At 37.3% G+C, this 13,908-nt stretch overlaps 1 protein-coding gene across 1 annotated transcript in view; it reads left to right on the top strand.

Moving 5' to 3' along the window:
- The window catches only part of COL25A1 (collagen type XXV alpha 1 chain), a 351,459-nt gene that overhangs the window by 286,538 nt on the left and 51,013 nt on the right, over positions 1 to 13,908 (top strand). Inside the window, exons 16-18 of the mRNA XM_069459052.1 lie at positions 2,157 to 2,189; positions 2,620 to 2,655; positions 7,929 to 7,973. Of these exons, the coding sequence (XP_069315153.1) occupies positions 2,157 to 2,189; positions 2,620 to 2,655; positions 7,929 to 7,973 (114 nt within the window). The remainder of the gene's footprint in view (positions 1 to 2,156; positions 2,190 to 2,619; positions 2,656 to 7,928; positions 7,974 to 13,908) is intronic.

Raw genomic sequence — 13,908 nt, 5'->3', positions numbered from 1 at the left:
TTTCAGGAAACTGTCTTTTTCTGTCCATCCACTTTCTATGAGAGAACTAAATCTAGTCTGTATTCTCATCAGTGGATTCTCTAACCACTTTTCATGCAAACACTGAAAAAAATTTTTTAACTACAGTTAATACGAGCCACTTTCTTTTATTTATAAGCTTACTATAACCTGTATGTCCTATTGTCAAAATGAAGTAAGCCAATAATTATTTTCTTATTTCAATAAAAAGAACAGCCAGTAGAATTTAGAATGCCCAAAACTTACTTGACCTCTAGTTGCTTCAATTTACTCATTAAATGGAAATAGGAATATCTGCCCTATCTCCCAGAAGTTTTATGAAGTATAAATAAGATAAAAGAAGGAACTTTGCAGAGTCAAAAGTACTTTTAATGACTTCAAAGGTCTTATTGTGCCAAATATTGCAAACCCGATTCATTGGCATTGATGGCTTTCAGGCTTTAGTACAGACAGAATAAGTATTATTTTATTAGCCACATTTATGTTGCTTCCCATTTGGCACTCAATTGAATGTTAATGACTGGGAAGAGAAACCAACATCATTCTACAGCAAGACAGTACTTGGGGTCCTCTTCTTTATGTGGAGTCCCGTTGTAATTTTTTTCCTTGGGTAATAGCAATTACAGATGTCAAAGGAACTCACAAAGATATCTGCTTCCTCAACAAGCTAATTTACTATTTCCTCCTCCTTCCTCAGCTGCTTTTTTTTTTTTTTCCTTCCGAAAGGTTTTTTCATTTTGATCTTTGACTGCTGACCTGTTTAAAAGTTGTTGATGAGATTTGTCCATTCATCCACCATATATGTGTGGAGCATGTATTGTAGGCGTAAAAGTAGACGCAGAATCTGCTCCCGTGCAGCTGGCTGTCTAAGGGAGGACAGAGATTGAGCGATGGCACCCAGGACATGGCACGATGCTGCGTGGCAAGATGTGTGTGACAGGGACGGACGTCCAGGCTGGGCAGTGAAGGGTGCTTGGTGGCAAAGCCACGTCGGCTGAGAGCAGAGGACAGAGAAGATGCCAGGGCTGGCACGAGGGGAGAGGAATTGAGCGAGGGGGGCAAGTGCCCCAGGCGCAGGGGCCCGAGGCCTGATGTCTGTCCCTAACGAAGATGGATGAGCGGTTTCTGGAATCCAGAAGGAGGAAATCGACCCCCAGACCTCCTGGACGCGAGCATTTGTACGGATGAGACAGCTGAGGAAATCCCAATATATGCCGTCCTCCTGTGGCTGTTTCTATTTTCTTGACAGTCTCAAATGACCTTTTCTTTTTCCTTCTAGCATGTTCATGGCACAGACGGGCCTAAAACGAACTTGAAAATTGAGGCCCTTTGCTGGCTTCGTTTCAGAAATAAGCAACATCCCCGGCACAGTCTTTTCCTCACCGGTCCCTGTCTGCGTATTTGTAACCTACTTGCTTCAGAATGTTGTCACCCTCTACGAAGTCTGGGTGGATCACTGTGCCTTTTTAAAACCAGATTCTGTCTCAAGACTTTCTCCCCGAGCTCACACGCGTCCCCCTGCCCCGCCAGTCATCCGTCATCCTGTAGCTTCCCAGCGACCGAGTTGCAATGAAATAAAGTACAAAGCTGGGAAAAACGTGCCGCTCGTAGCTGTGACAGTGCTTTAGGAGGAAAACAAACGGATCTGCTGCGTGGCTTTTTCCAGCTCGACATCATTAACCTTTGACTTCATCTGTTGAACCTTGACTTGCTGAAGACCCAAAGGGTCAGGGAGCTCCCAGTAAATGATAGCTAATGACATTAATAAATTCCAGAATAAAGAAAACCAAAAGTTCCAGATCCCGAAATTATAATTTATTGCTTCATAATGCATTTTTAGCACTGTATCAAGGAAAGAGATTCACATATATATACTTTTACATATTTTTTTCAAGAAATGTAGTTCTTATGTATTTTGCATTTGAAGTACACTCATGTTTTTAGGAAGTACATTGTTTATCTTGGAAATTGTTGATATCTTAACAGCTGACATCCTGGTACGAAGTGTTCCGGAGTGTAGCCAGGGCCATTAGTCATGGGTCCCTTTGAGTACCCGTGTTGGTAATGGCTTTCTGGGTGTTTGCGATGTTTCCTGCTCTCATAACTTGTGGCATAATCTCTCATGGGTTTTGTTTTAGGGTGACCCTGGATCATCTGCTGCAGGAATTAAGGTAACTATAACTTTGCAAATACTAGTGCCCCAAGAGTCACAGTTTTGGTTTTTATAGGCTTCCCCTGTCTCTTCCCTTTTACCAACTTTGATGGTTATAACTCTGTTCCTATTCTCCTGTGGTAATCAGCTTCCAAACACAGCAGGAGGTAGCTGTGGGGAATCTGATGAGGGTCTAAATAAGAGGTCTTGCCTCCTTTTCCCTTTCTGATTGGTTTTTATGGAAATGTGGATTTATATGTGAGCTATAGGTATATTCACAGCAAAAGATTTTCCTGTGTCTAGTGAGATGTACAGTAACCAAATAAAGTGAATAAAATGTGTGGATCGGGAAGGAGGCTGAGCCATCCCTGTGAAAGTGCCCAGAGGCCTAAGGGTTTTGGAAAACTCTTGTAAGACTGTCCTTTTCATCTTTGGTTTTCTTTGGCCAGGGAGAACCTGGAGAATCTGGGCGTCCGGGGCAAAAGGTAATCATGTCTCTTTCTCTAGTATGTTCTTACTGTATCCTAATCACCATTTTATATCTATTGGCTACTGCATAATATGAAACCAGTTGTTGCAAAATGATGCAGTTTTCATGCTGTGCGTACAGGTGTTATTGGTTGTTTTGCATTTTAGAAGTTCTTAAAGTTGACCGTAGCAAAATATGCAAACTTGGTATATGTAAAATGATGCTTTGTGAATGTAAGTCTGCATATACTTAGCTGTTTGAAACTAACAAACATCAGTTGGGTTGGAACGCCAACTTACGTTGCATGCTTAAAGATAATCTGCATGTTACTTTAAGAAGATATGGAATGAATATTTGCTAAGCTGTCTTAGTAGAGAATGATGGGCAGGTCTTTAAAAATTAGATTCCTTTTTCTTTCATTGAAAATGCTTCCCTACTGATAATTTTTATGTGAATCATATCTAACTGTGCCATGAGTGTTACATTATAGAAACTAAATTTGTTAATAAGCTAAATTTTAACTAGAGACATTAGCCATACCACTTTAACTAACCAATCTGTGGATGTATTAATATTTTTATAATTTGTGCTTCACTTCCTAAATAAATTAGAAGACATGCACTGAATATGTTTCGATTCATATTCTCATTGAGTCTGAGGCAGGAAACAAATGGTAGCAGATGTATTGTAGCCAACAAGTAAATGTGAATGCCACATTGGGCCAAATCTCTTAAGATTATGACTCCGCCTTTGTCTAGCAATAGCTGGTATTATAGACAAAAGCATGAATAGAAAAATAGAAGTCACCTCATTAGCAGAAAGGGCAAGAACGAATAAATGCCATGAGAGTAGTTTAGAACCTTAAGACACAGTAAAATAATATTCCCACCTTCTTGAAATCATTGAGAGGATCATTGCTTTGTCTTAAATACTTAGGATGGACATAATTTTTGAGAAAGTCTTTCAACATTCTTTTAACATTTTTCTCTTGAAACTAAAAGTCTACGAGTGATGACGCAGCAGGCCAGTTTCCAATAAAGTTAAGGCTTTTCTAAAGAGCCCAGAAAAACTCTGCAAATTTTGCTATTTAATTTCTCACATTTCCTACTGATTCTTCATTTAAGAAATATGGAATTAGTGATATAGTTGGAGACACATGGTCTGCATTGGTTTGAGAAAGCAACTAATCTTCTTGATAATCTAATTTTAAGTCCCTTAGTCTGTAAATTTTAAAGGCTAAGTTTAAACTGCTCTCGAAATCTGTGACTTGCAAAAAAAAAAAAAAGTCTGCAAGACTGTTTTGGCTCTAAAAAACAAACCAAAACAAATTTGCTATAATCTCGTAGAATTTCCACTGTTTTCAGAGTGGAATATCCAAATGAATTTTCAATTGTTTAGTAAACATTGCCTTATCATGATGATTATTTAGAAATACAGTTTAGACTCATTCTGGAAGTATTTTTTTTTTTTTTTTTTTGAGACAGAGTCTCACTCTGTTGCCCGGGCTAGAGTGAGTGCCGTGGCGTCAGTCTAGCTCACAGCAACCTCAAACTCCTGGGCTTAAGCGATCCTACTGCCTCAGCCTCCCGAGTAACTGGGACTACAGGCATGTGTCACCATGCCCGGCTAATTTTTTGTATATATATATATATTTTAGTTGTCCATATAATTTCTTTCTATTTTTAGTAGAGACGGGGTCTCACTCTTGCTCAGGCTGGTCTCGAACTCCTGACCTCGAGCGATCCACCCGCCTCGGCCTCCCAGAGTGCTAGGATTACAGGCGTGAGCCACCGCGCCCGGCCTCATTCTGGAAGTATTATACATAGGTTTACACATGGAAACATTGGACTTCTTTTACATTTCATTAAAAATCATTTTCAAATTATATTGAGAGAAGGGGTGGATTCATTAGAAGCTTACAGCCCATCTGAATAAATATGTGCCCTGACATGAATGCCATCTTTTTTCATTAATATTTATGCCAGCTTCTACCCTTGAACACAATCTCACTTGCCCACAACATGTGACTTCCTTTGTCTAATATTGGGATTTGGCGATACTTATCCCAACATTGATTTAAAAGTAAAGTATTTCCTTGCCTGCTGCTTCTGTAGACTAGAAAAATGACAAACTGAACTGAGTACAGGATCAATTCGAGAGATCTTCCATGACATTTTTCTCACCATTGCAGAACTGTGCTGTGAGTTCATTGGCACTTACCCTCCTATGTTAGGGCCACTCCAGAAAAGTACAGAGTATAATGACACAGCAAAACGCTCATTGCTTAGCTTTCCACTGGGTAGTCTTTTCCAGCATCAATGTTTGATATCTAAAGTAATATTCATAACGTAGTGATGATTTCATTGGATTTTCTTTCTTTTATAGCCTCAACAGTAGAGTATGTGATTCATATGTGAGTTAGAAAGCATGTGTATGCTTATAGGGTGTATAGATTTATAAAATAGGTATTGTGTTTCATCGCCTAATGCTTTCCTTTCTAACTCCCCCGTATCTTTTTAAAATATATATATATTTTTTCATTTTAAAGGAGTAAAATTACCTGATCCCCCATCAGAAAGGACCCTCACTATTGAACTCTCTCTAAGAGAACAAGGTCTGTAGCAGGGATGTGAGAGGGAAGCAGGATCCTGGTTTTGAAGGTCTCCCCCAATGGAAAGTGAAGAGTGGAAAGGAAAGAAATAAAAATCAAAAGAATATATATCTGTGTAAAGTTTAGTCTGCTTGGACAAGTACTCTTTGAATGAGATGACAAGCCAACTCTTAATTACGACCCACATCTGACCTGCCAGCTGTGCCTGGCCAAGAACGCAACTCATAGAAGTCCCTGAGCTAAGGATGGGCCAGAACAGAGAACTTACCTGAAAAACTATCTCCTAATTAGAAGATACGCTTTCCTGGTATAAAGATAGAGAATTTATATCAGTAGAAAAGTCTTCCTAAAGATGTTGAGGTGTTCCACAAAGGGTAACATGACATGTATTATAATCTTTCATTATGTGAGCTACTACATTAAGTAAAGATAAATTTGGGAAGATAAAATTTATAAAAATTCAAGATTATAAAATACGAATTTCTGAAAGATTTGTTCACTGAAAAATACATTTATGGACCAATGTGATGGCCCATGCCTGTAGTCCCAGCTACTCGGGAGGCTGAGGCAGGAGGATCACTGAGCCCAGGAGTTTGAGGTTGCTGTGAGCGAGGCTGACGCCACAGCACTTTAGCCCTGGCAATAGAGCAAGAACCTGTCTCAAAAAAAAAAAAAAATATTTGTGACCTAACACACATATATATATACATACACATACGATGTAGGGAAAAGCTAAATGCTCAAAGCCTCTGCAAGAATTCAGTCTACAGTATAAAATATTTCTTAATATCTTTAGATCATTCTCATTGTTGGAAAACATGGGGGGGTGTATAAATATCTTTCTTTAAAGTAGTGATACGATCTTTTAATTTGGTGGCAGGGAAAGGTGTGATGAGAACTCCTGTTGGAAAATAATGTTAGGACCTATATGTCTCCATTAATGTTTCAAATAGGATGTCTCCAAAATGAGTTTTGGGAGACTTCTCTAAAACAATACAAAACAATAGATTTGTCATCAATATGTTTTACTTTTGTTGGTTGTATATTCTGCTGCAACTTACTGTTTTCAAGAGCCTTATATATTTTTTAAAAGTAAAAGAGAATTTTCAGTAAAATATGCCTACACGCCCTTTTTACTACATCTTATTAAATTTATTGATTAAAGGGTGAAAGGGAAAGAAAAAATCAAATGTATAATGTTATAGCTAGGTAAAATTTAACATACTCGGACAAGTATTCTTTTAATAGAATAACAAGTTCTTAATAATTATCCTTTCTTCTCTGGCTTAATCTCATTTTAGTCTTATCATTCACAATGCAAACTTTCATTTATATAGTTTCAGACAGAGTAGTTTTTCTTTTGCATTCCTGAAGTACTTTTGACATAAATCATCAAGAAAGTCATTGTACTTTTTTTGGTATATCAAACAGCTTAATAGCATCAGAAATCATTCTGTGATCAAACCAGAGCAAATTATAGCTCTTCATAATCTGAAAGTAATAGTATTAAGGATGGAATGTCTGGTTGTTCTTAGTAGATTTTCCTTGGAATGAGGATTATTGAAGCATTTAGATTAAAAGAAATACTATCTTTGACCGTTTCATTATTAGCTTGATGCTTCTGTCTCTTTCACTATACAGGGTATCCCAAAAGTCGCCAGACAGAGGGAAAATGGAAATTGTAGCTAAATGTACCTTTATTTACAAAATATTAATTACAAAATTTTACAGACCATTTCCTTTGTATGGAGACTTTTGGAACACCCTGTGGTATAGTTGTCTCACTGACTGACCATCATGAAATGGTCTGACCCTTTTACCTCTAAATGTTATTTCCAAAATAATAGTCACTTCAGTCCAACACAGAGAGGACTTTTTATTTTTTCCTGAGATTCCTTTATACTTTTTTAGTAGAATTCAGGAGATTTTCTAAGCAATATAACCTCTGGTCATCAATCTTTGTGCTTAAAATAATGTAGACAATTCTGTGAAAATGAGAAGGTTAAGCTTGACTCCAATGCGCTCACCCAAAATGTACCAGTTAATCTCAAACCTGTATTCAGGAACAGCTGCGGGGTACCATTAACCCTAAGCTGCTAAGCAGGGTTGCCCAGACTCAACAATTGTCAGAAATACAGGCTGGGGTTAAGTATAATCTTAACCGTTTATTTATCTTCTCATCACTCAGGAATGGAAAGGAAAGCTTACTACACTTTTAAGTGAGCAAGATTTTTAACCTATGTTGTTTTGATGTGACCATCTGTTCGTCCAGCCAACTCTTGATTATTATCCGAGGTGCAGGAAGCATTGCTGAAATGCACACATAATCCTCAGTTCGGCCAATCGCTTCAGCCTCCCCAACAAATCATTTACAGAAGGAATAAAAAATACGGGAGGTTTTTTCTCCTTTTACTCCTCTTTCTTGCCTTTTGTTAGAGATGCCAATGAGCAGGGAACTGTCAGGAAGAGGGAGAAAATTCTGAAAAATCTTCAAAGTGGTCAACCAATTCCTGAATCAAGAGTTGACTGAATTATATAATTTCACAAAACTGTAGACAGTTTTTAAAAAATATTTATATATGCAGAACGTATTAAGCTGGGAACATTTGCCATGTGTTTCTCCAGATCTGTGACTGAGTGAATATCATTCTATAATGCTATGTGATTTTCCTGTGTAGGGTGAACCAGGGCTTCCCGGGCTTCCTGGACTTCCGGGGATAAAGGTAAATACTGCACGGACAGTCTTGGTTTCATGGAACTGTAGTTATGAGAGTCACTCAACTCAAAGGAAAACAGGAAAAAATGAAAACTAAAAATATAGTGCTGTTCTTTAAATATTCTCCAACCATCTTAACCGACTAAATTTTTTAATTAAAAATGAAGTACAGATATTGCTAAAGTTTGCCATAGGTATTTGAACTGTATCTTCTGGTATTAAACTTACTATGCCCCTTAAATAGGTGTAAATGCCACTTCATTTGAAGTTCTAAGAATTCTTTGAAGTCTAGAATGTTTCTTTACCTTCACATTTTAATTTTATTCTTAAGCTACTATCAGATTTTGACCAGAATTAGAGTCTTAACCTCCCCATAAATCTAAGGTTTAGGCAGCTGTTTTTGTGATTCACTCATTAAAATAATCCCTCTAAAGCGTTTGTGCTTCCACTTCCTCTCAGTAACTCTCACTGCAAAGTACAAATCATATTACTAAGATATTTTGACCCAACACATATACTGTTCCCATAGACTTTGTAACTGTCTTTTGAAATAATTGCCTAAAGCTTAGTTTGGAAACATTGTTTTAAATGATTTAAAAACCACTTTAAAATGTTAAAAAAATTTTACATGGCATCTAAAAAGACTTAAAGTTATACTGCCTTAGCTGTAGTTCCTCCTTTAAAATCAGCTTCTTATTTTTTAATTTTTTTATATATTCTAGAACTATTTGATAGGATAACATTATACAAATACATTTGTCCTTACATTTTTCTCATCTTACAAAGTTTTGGATCAGTCTCTATCTTGTATTAGTCTATTCTAAAATTAATATCTCTACTGCCAGTGTTGTCTGTTTTATGAAGGTTCTACTTAGAGTGGGAGATATATGAAATAGTATGATTTTAGAATAAAAATGTTAGGTTATTGAGTTCTCAGAGATCATATGGTATCCTAGAAAATATTTTAAGAGTATATTTGATATAATTATTAAACACAAAAAACGATGTCTTTCAGGTTGGCACTCAGAAATTTTTTGTCTGGCTTTTTGTTTGATGTTTCCAGATTAGTATCATAAAAGTTCAGATATGTCCATTGAGCATATTTTTAGTCTTTGGCTGCTTTGGTGAAAAAGTACACTCCATGGCAACAGTTTGCTAATGAGTCCAAGTCACTTTCTAATCATTTGATATTTAGCAGGAATTGCTTCATAAATTAAAACATGATTTCAAATTGGAGAGTTAATTTACGGCCGTTCCTTAGTAACTTTCACACGTTAAGAAAAGGGATAACTTTTTACAAATGATTGGAAGATCGTAAAATTTTAGAACAGATGTAAGAAAATCATATTCAGCGTTAATTTAAAAGAAACTGGTAGCGTTAGAAATAAGTGGGGAGGCATTTAAAAGGAGGGGTGTCTGGAAGGGCTGGGACAGAGATTCCTGCAGCAAATGCTTCTAGGTTAGCAGGGCTGTGCCGCCAGCGCCAGCTCGTCCTACAGGAACCTCAGTGCTTTGAAATCCAGTTGTTCCTTCTCCGGAGCTTGACACACTTTCTTAGTACAAAGTACAACAGCATGAAGGAATCAGTTCTTTCTCTCCAAAGCAAAAAAAAAAAAAAAAAAAAAGATTTCAATTGCTAGTCTATGTTATCAATATCTTACTTTAATCTTATGTCCTCCACCATGAAAAATATCCCACCGGGCCCTTGACATCTGCCTGGTCATCTGTGGACCAGTCTAAATGTTGGGAAATTTCTCAAATTGGGAAGGATGTTAGTGATTTGCCACCTCTCGTAAATGCTTTTATTCTTAGAGTCATAGGAAATTGCCAGATGTATCTGTCAAGGTCATTTAGCTCTGATATTTTCTTTTGTTTTTCTATCCCTGACTGGTAACTATAGTGAAAAGAAGCTATCAATTGACAAAAACCCTTTTCGTCATTTCACTAGAAATATTTTTCTGTGTAACTGTCAAGTGCTGTTGGGTAACTATCCGGTATTTGATTTTTATCAGAGGTTCTATTTTTAGTTTAATAAGCTTTGTCTTCCCCCTCTAATTCCGGATACAGGAGGCATGCTTTCCTTAAAATGTAATAGGTAATCACTATAAATAATTAATTTTGAAAAGGAGACAATTTGAAGACATATCCCAGTCAATTAGTAGTCATTGGATATTTATAAATGTAGACTTAAGAGTTGATAATTTTATGACGTAGTTTCATTCACTTGAAATGTTCTTTATTCCTTTAATTTACCTTCCTTCCACTAGGTAGCCATGGTTTCGTAGTGTGAATGAGTAACGATATTTAAGAGCCAGAGCCACCATGTATGGATAAGAATGCATGGGGGCAGGAACATCAGTCATAACTTCCTAGACTCGAGTGTGTGTTTACGCTTTGGAAATACTTCCTGCTGCCGTTCCCCTCCGTCTTATCTGCTGGTGCTGCAGAGAGCACGCGGATGCCATCCGCTGTTTCCAAGACTTTGAGGAAACCAGCCATGACATACCAGGGAAGCTTTGGTTCACCACCTGTTGCTCTCGGGGAATGGTCGGAAACTTAATGAGCATCCACATGCTTTCCTTAGCGCTCAGGAAATGAGCAAAGTACCTAAATACAGACAGCAGACTCATCTATCTGTCACCTCAGGGTCCCACTCAGAGAAGAGTGCTAATACCTTAGGCATACATAGTAAAAGTCACTAAGAACAGGCATAACAATTTCAAACTACTCATAAGCTTCCTTGCAGAAGTATTCCAAAGCCCTCTGACCATATGGAAGACATTTGGAATTCCTATTTCGTGCATTCATGGTTCATATAGTGTCAAGATGTTCAACTGGGAAAATTAAATTATGTACAATGTACCATGCAGACATTGATCTTCTGGAATAAGATTTGAACTCGGAAAATTAGTTTTTTAAACAAGTCTTCAAATATTTTTAATGGGCAAAAATTATTATAACCAGCTTTTTGGATATCACATAAAAGGATAAGACTCTAAGTTCCTATTTTTTTAATATCGCTCTCTATACTTATTTTGAAGAATGTAAATACATTACTTACCCCTTTCCACAGTCGCATTGCCCTAGTATTTAAGCAGTATAAGACAGTGACTTCAGGACAGGCCACCAGTGTGCTCTACTCCTCATCAGTGCAGGGATACGGGGCAAGTCCTGTAACTTCTCTGTGCCTCAGTTTCCCCATAAAGTGGGAATCATCACCGAACATAAGTCAGAGGGTTGTTATGAGAGTTAAATGAATTAATATATGTACAACTCTTAAAATACTGCCAAGCATATACTAAATGCTATATAAATTTTGGCTATTGTTATTTCTTTCTCCTGGGGCAGCTCAGAATATTGGAAACGTCGGTTACGCACCTGTTCTCTGTTTCCTCATGTGAGTAATTTTAACCTAGAGAACATAAAGGCATTTATGCTCTACAGGTTAATAATGTAAATTCTGAAGACTCCTTTGCAGTGATGGGTGAACGTTATCTTTAAGAGCAGTAAGATCACGTGCTTTTTCTTGAAGCATGACATCACACTATACCCCTTTCCTATCACCCAAATGTATTTCAGACACAAAGGATGAACAAGCACAATTTTCTGGGCGTAAGACATGGCACTGTTGAAGTTCTCCTGCCTGACACTGTTCCCGGGAAAAGCAAAAAGAAAACTTGACGTGTAATGATGGAAATTCTCCAGGCCCCTGTCAGCATTGCCTAACCCAATACATTTTTCATGAATATAGATTTTCAGTGCTTTCTTTTCTCCTTCCAGTATATACCACCAGTTTCTCTCACCATAATTCACAAAGTCAATTAGAAAAAAATAGTGGAATAAGGGAGACATAGTAGGGTAACAATTACATCAAATCACTGAGATGACAAAGAAATTTTCACAGGATAGCTTGCTCCAAAGCTTGAGGTTTTTGTTCTGGCTTCCACATTACTGAAAATTTGACATTCAGATCAAGAACTGAGGACTGGGAGGGTACGAGACAGTCACTAACTCTTTATACCTCGTCATATGAAATCATCCTTGACACTAAATCATATGAAGACTAACTTTTACAGGTGGCAGAAACATTTACTTTGGCATTCTTAGGATTAGGTATAGTGTTCTGTAATGTAATAGGGACTTATCTTCTAAATCCACTAGAGATGAGGTTCCTTCCTTAGGAACATCAAATCTCATTTTAAAAATAGCAGAGGAAAACTTTTGGAAGTAGCATAGGATGTGAAATGAATTCCTAAAAGAGAAAAAGAAAAAGGAGAAATACTGATTGAAAGAATAACATTGTGTTATTGTTACTTATAATTATTTCCTGCTTGCACAAGGTCCATCTGAGAAGTTGAGTAATTTGAGCCCAATTAGGAAACTCATACAACCAGAACTCAGAGATTTTTAGCAACCATAATGAAACCTCCAATAAATACAACGAATGTGCTTTCATGATGTAATCCTGTTAAGAAAAAAAAAAATCAGAAAGGTATGTTTTCTGGATTTTAAATAAACCTGCTATTGTAGTTGATTTTCATGAGAGCCACCGAGATGTTTAATTTATACTCAAATTTGATCCTTAAGGGAAATAAGTGTTTTGGGGGTAGACTCTACTTTCTCATTCTTTTTTCCACCTCTATAATTTTACAAATCAATCATTACCAAAACTGGCTGCCTGGAAATTCTTCTTACAGCAAATGTTCTTGCTGTAATCCTCAAAAGCAGGTATCATGCTGACTTGAATTCTAATTAGCCTTCAAGCAATAGGAATATTGTATGGCTAATGCATTCAGTGTCAAGACACATTAATCAAAATTATTTGTGATGCTTTTAGCACCCAGGCAAATCAGCACGTTTTTTTTAAGCCCTGTTGTACTATTTATTGGGCAATGAAAATTGGATCTGCTTGGGGATAATAAATATAGTGGAAAATATGACTTGCTTTGAGCGGTATATTAGAGATTTTTTTTTAGACAGGCTAAAAATATAATAATTTTTACTCCTTTAATTGATATTGACTTATACAAATAAAGCAAATGGCAATGAATGAAAAACCAGAGATTTTTCCGTGGACCAGAGCTAATCAGTTAGGACTTTCTGGCCACCATTCATTTAATGCATGGTATATTCCGACTTTTATAGGGAAACACCTGGCGAGCCAGCCATGTCTGTGTAAATGAAGCTGTCTCTTGTTTTCTTATCTTGAATAATAATCCCATGTAAGTGTTTGTTGACTCTTCTCATCATTATGTAAATTTGACAGAAGAGTGTTCAGTGGACTGGTCCAGTGACCACTGAGAAGATAAAATAAGGTCATCTGAAATACTTTCTTGCTATGCATTAAATGTGGGTTGGAAGAAAAATCAGTCAAGATTTAATATAGATTTTTAAGACTTGGCTGAGCGCGGTGGCTCACGCCTGCAATCCTAGCACTCTGGGAGGCCGAGGTGGGCGGATCGTTTGAGCTCAGGAGTTCCAGGCCAGCCTGAGCAAGAGCAAGACCCCGTCTCTACTAAAAATAGAAAGAAATTATATGGACAGCTAAAAATATATATATAGAAAAAATTAGCCGGGCATGGTGGCACATGCCTGTAGTCCCAGCTACTCGGGAGGCTGAGGCAGGAGGATCGCTTGAGCCCAGGAGTTTGAGGTTGCTGTGAGCTAGGCTGATGCCACGGCACTCACTCTAGCCCAGGCAACAGAGTGAGACTCTGTCTCAAAAAAAAAAAAAAAAAAAAAAAAAAAAGACTTAATGAGACCTTTGGTGGTCATTGCTAGATTTCAGAAATGTCATGTTCCTAAGGAATTTCCCAGCTTTGCCTTGCCAATTTTTTTTTTTACTCTTGTGATTACTAGAGATGGTAGTTGTTTGTGTGGTCATTTTATGTGTTAGTTTTTTGATTTTTGGCCAAAAGACAGAATTTAAGCTGATATCTCAG

This window comes from Eulemur rufifrons, chromosome 26, assembly GCF_041146395.1.
Source record: "Eulemur rufifrons isolate Redbay chromosome 26, OSU_ERuf_1, whole genome shotgun sequence".
Classification (NCBI taxonomy): domain Eukaryota; kingdom Metazoa; phylum Chordata; class Mammalia; order Primates; family Lemuridae; genus Eulemur; species Eulemur rufifrons.
This window is presented reverse-complemented; position numbering and strand designations above follow the sequence as displayed.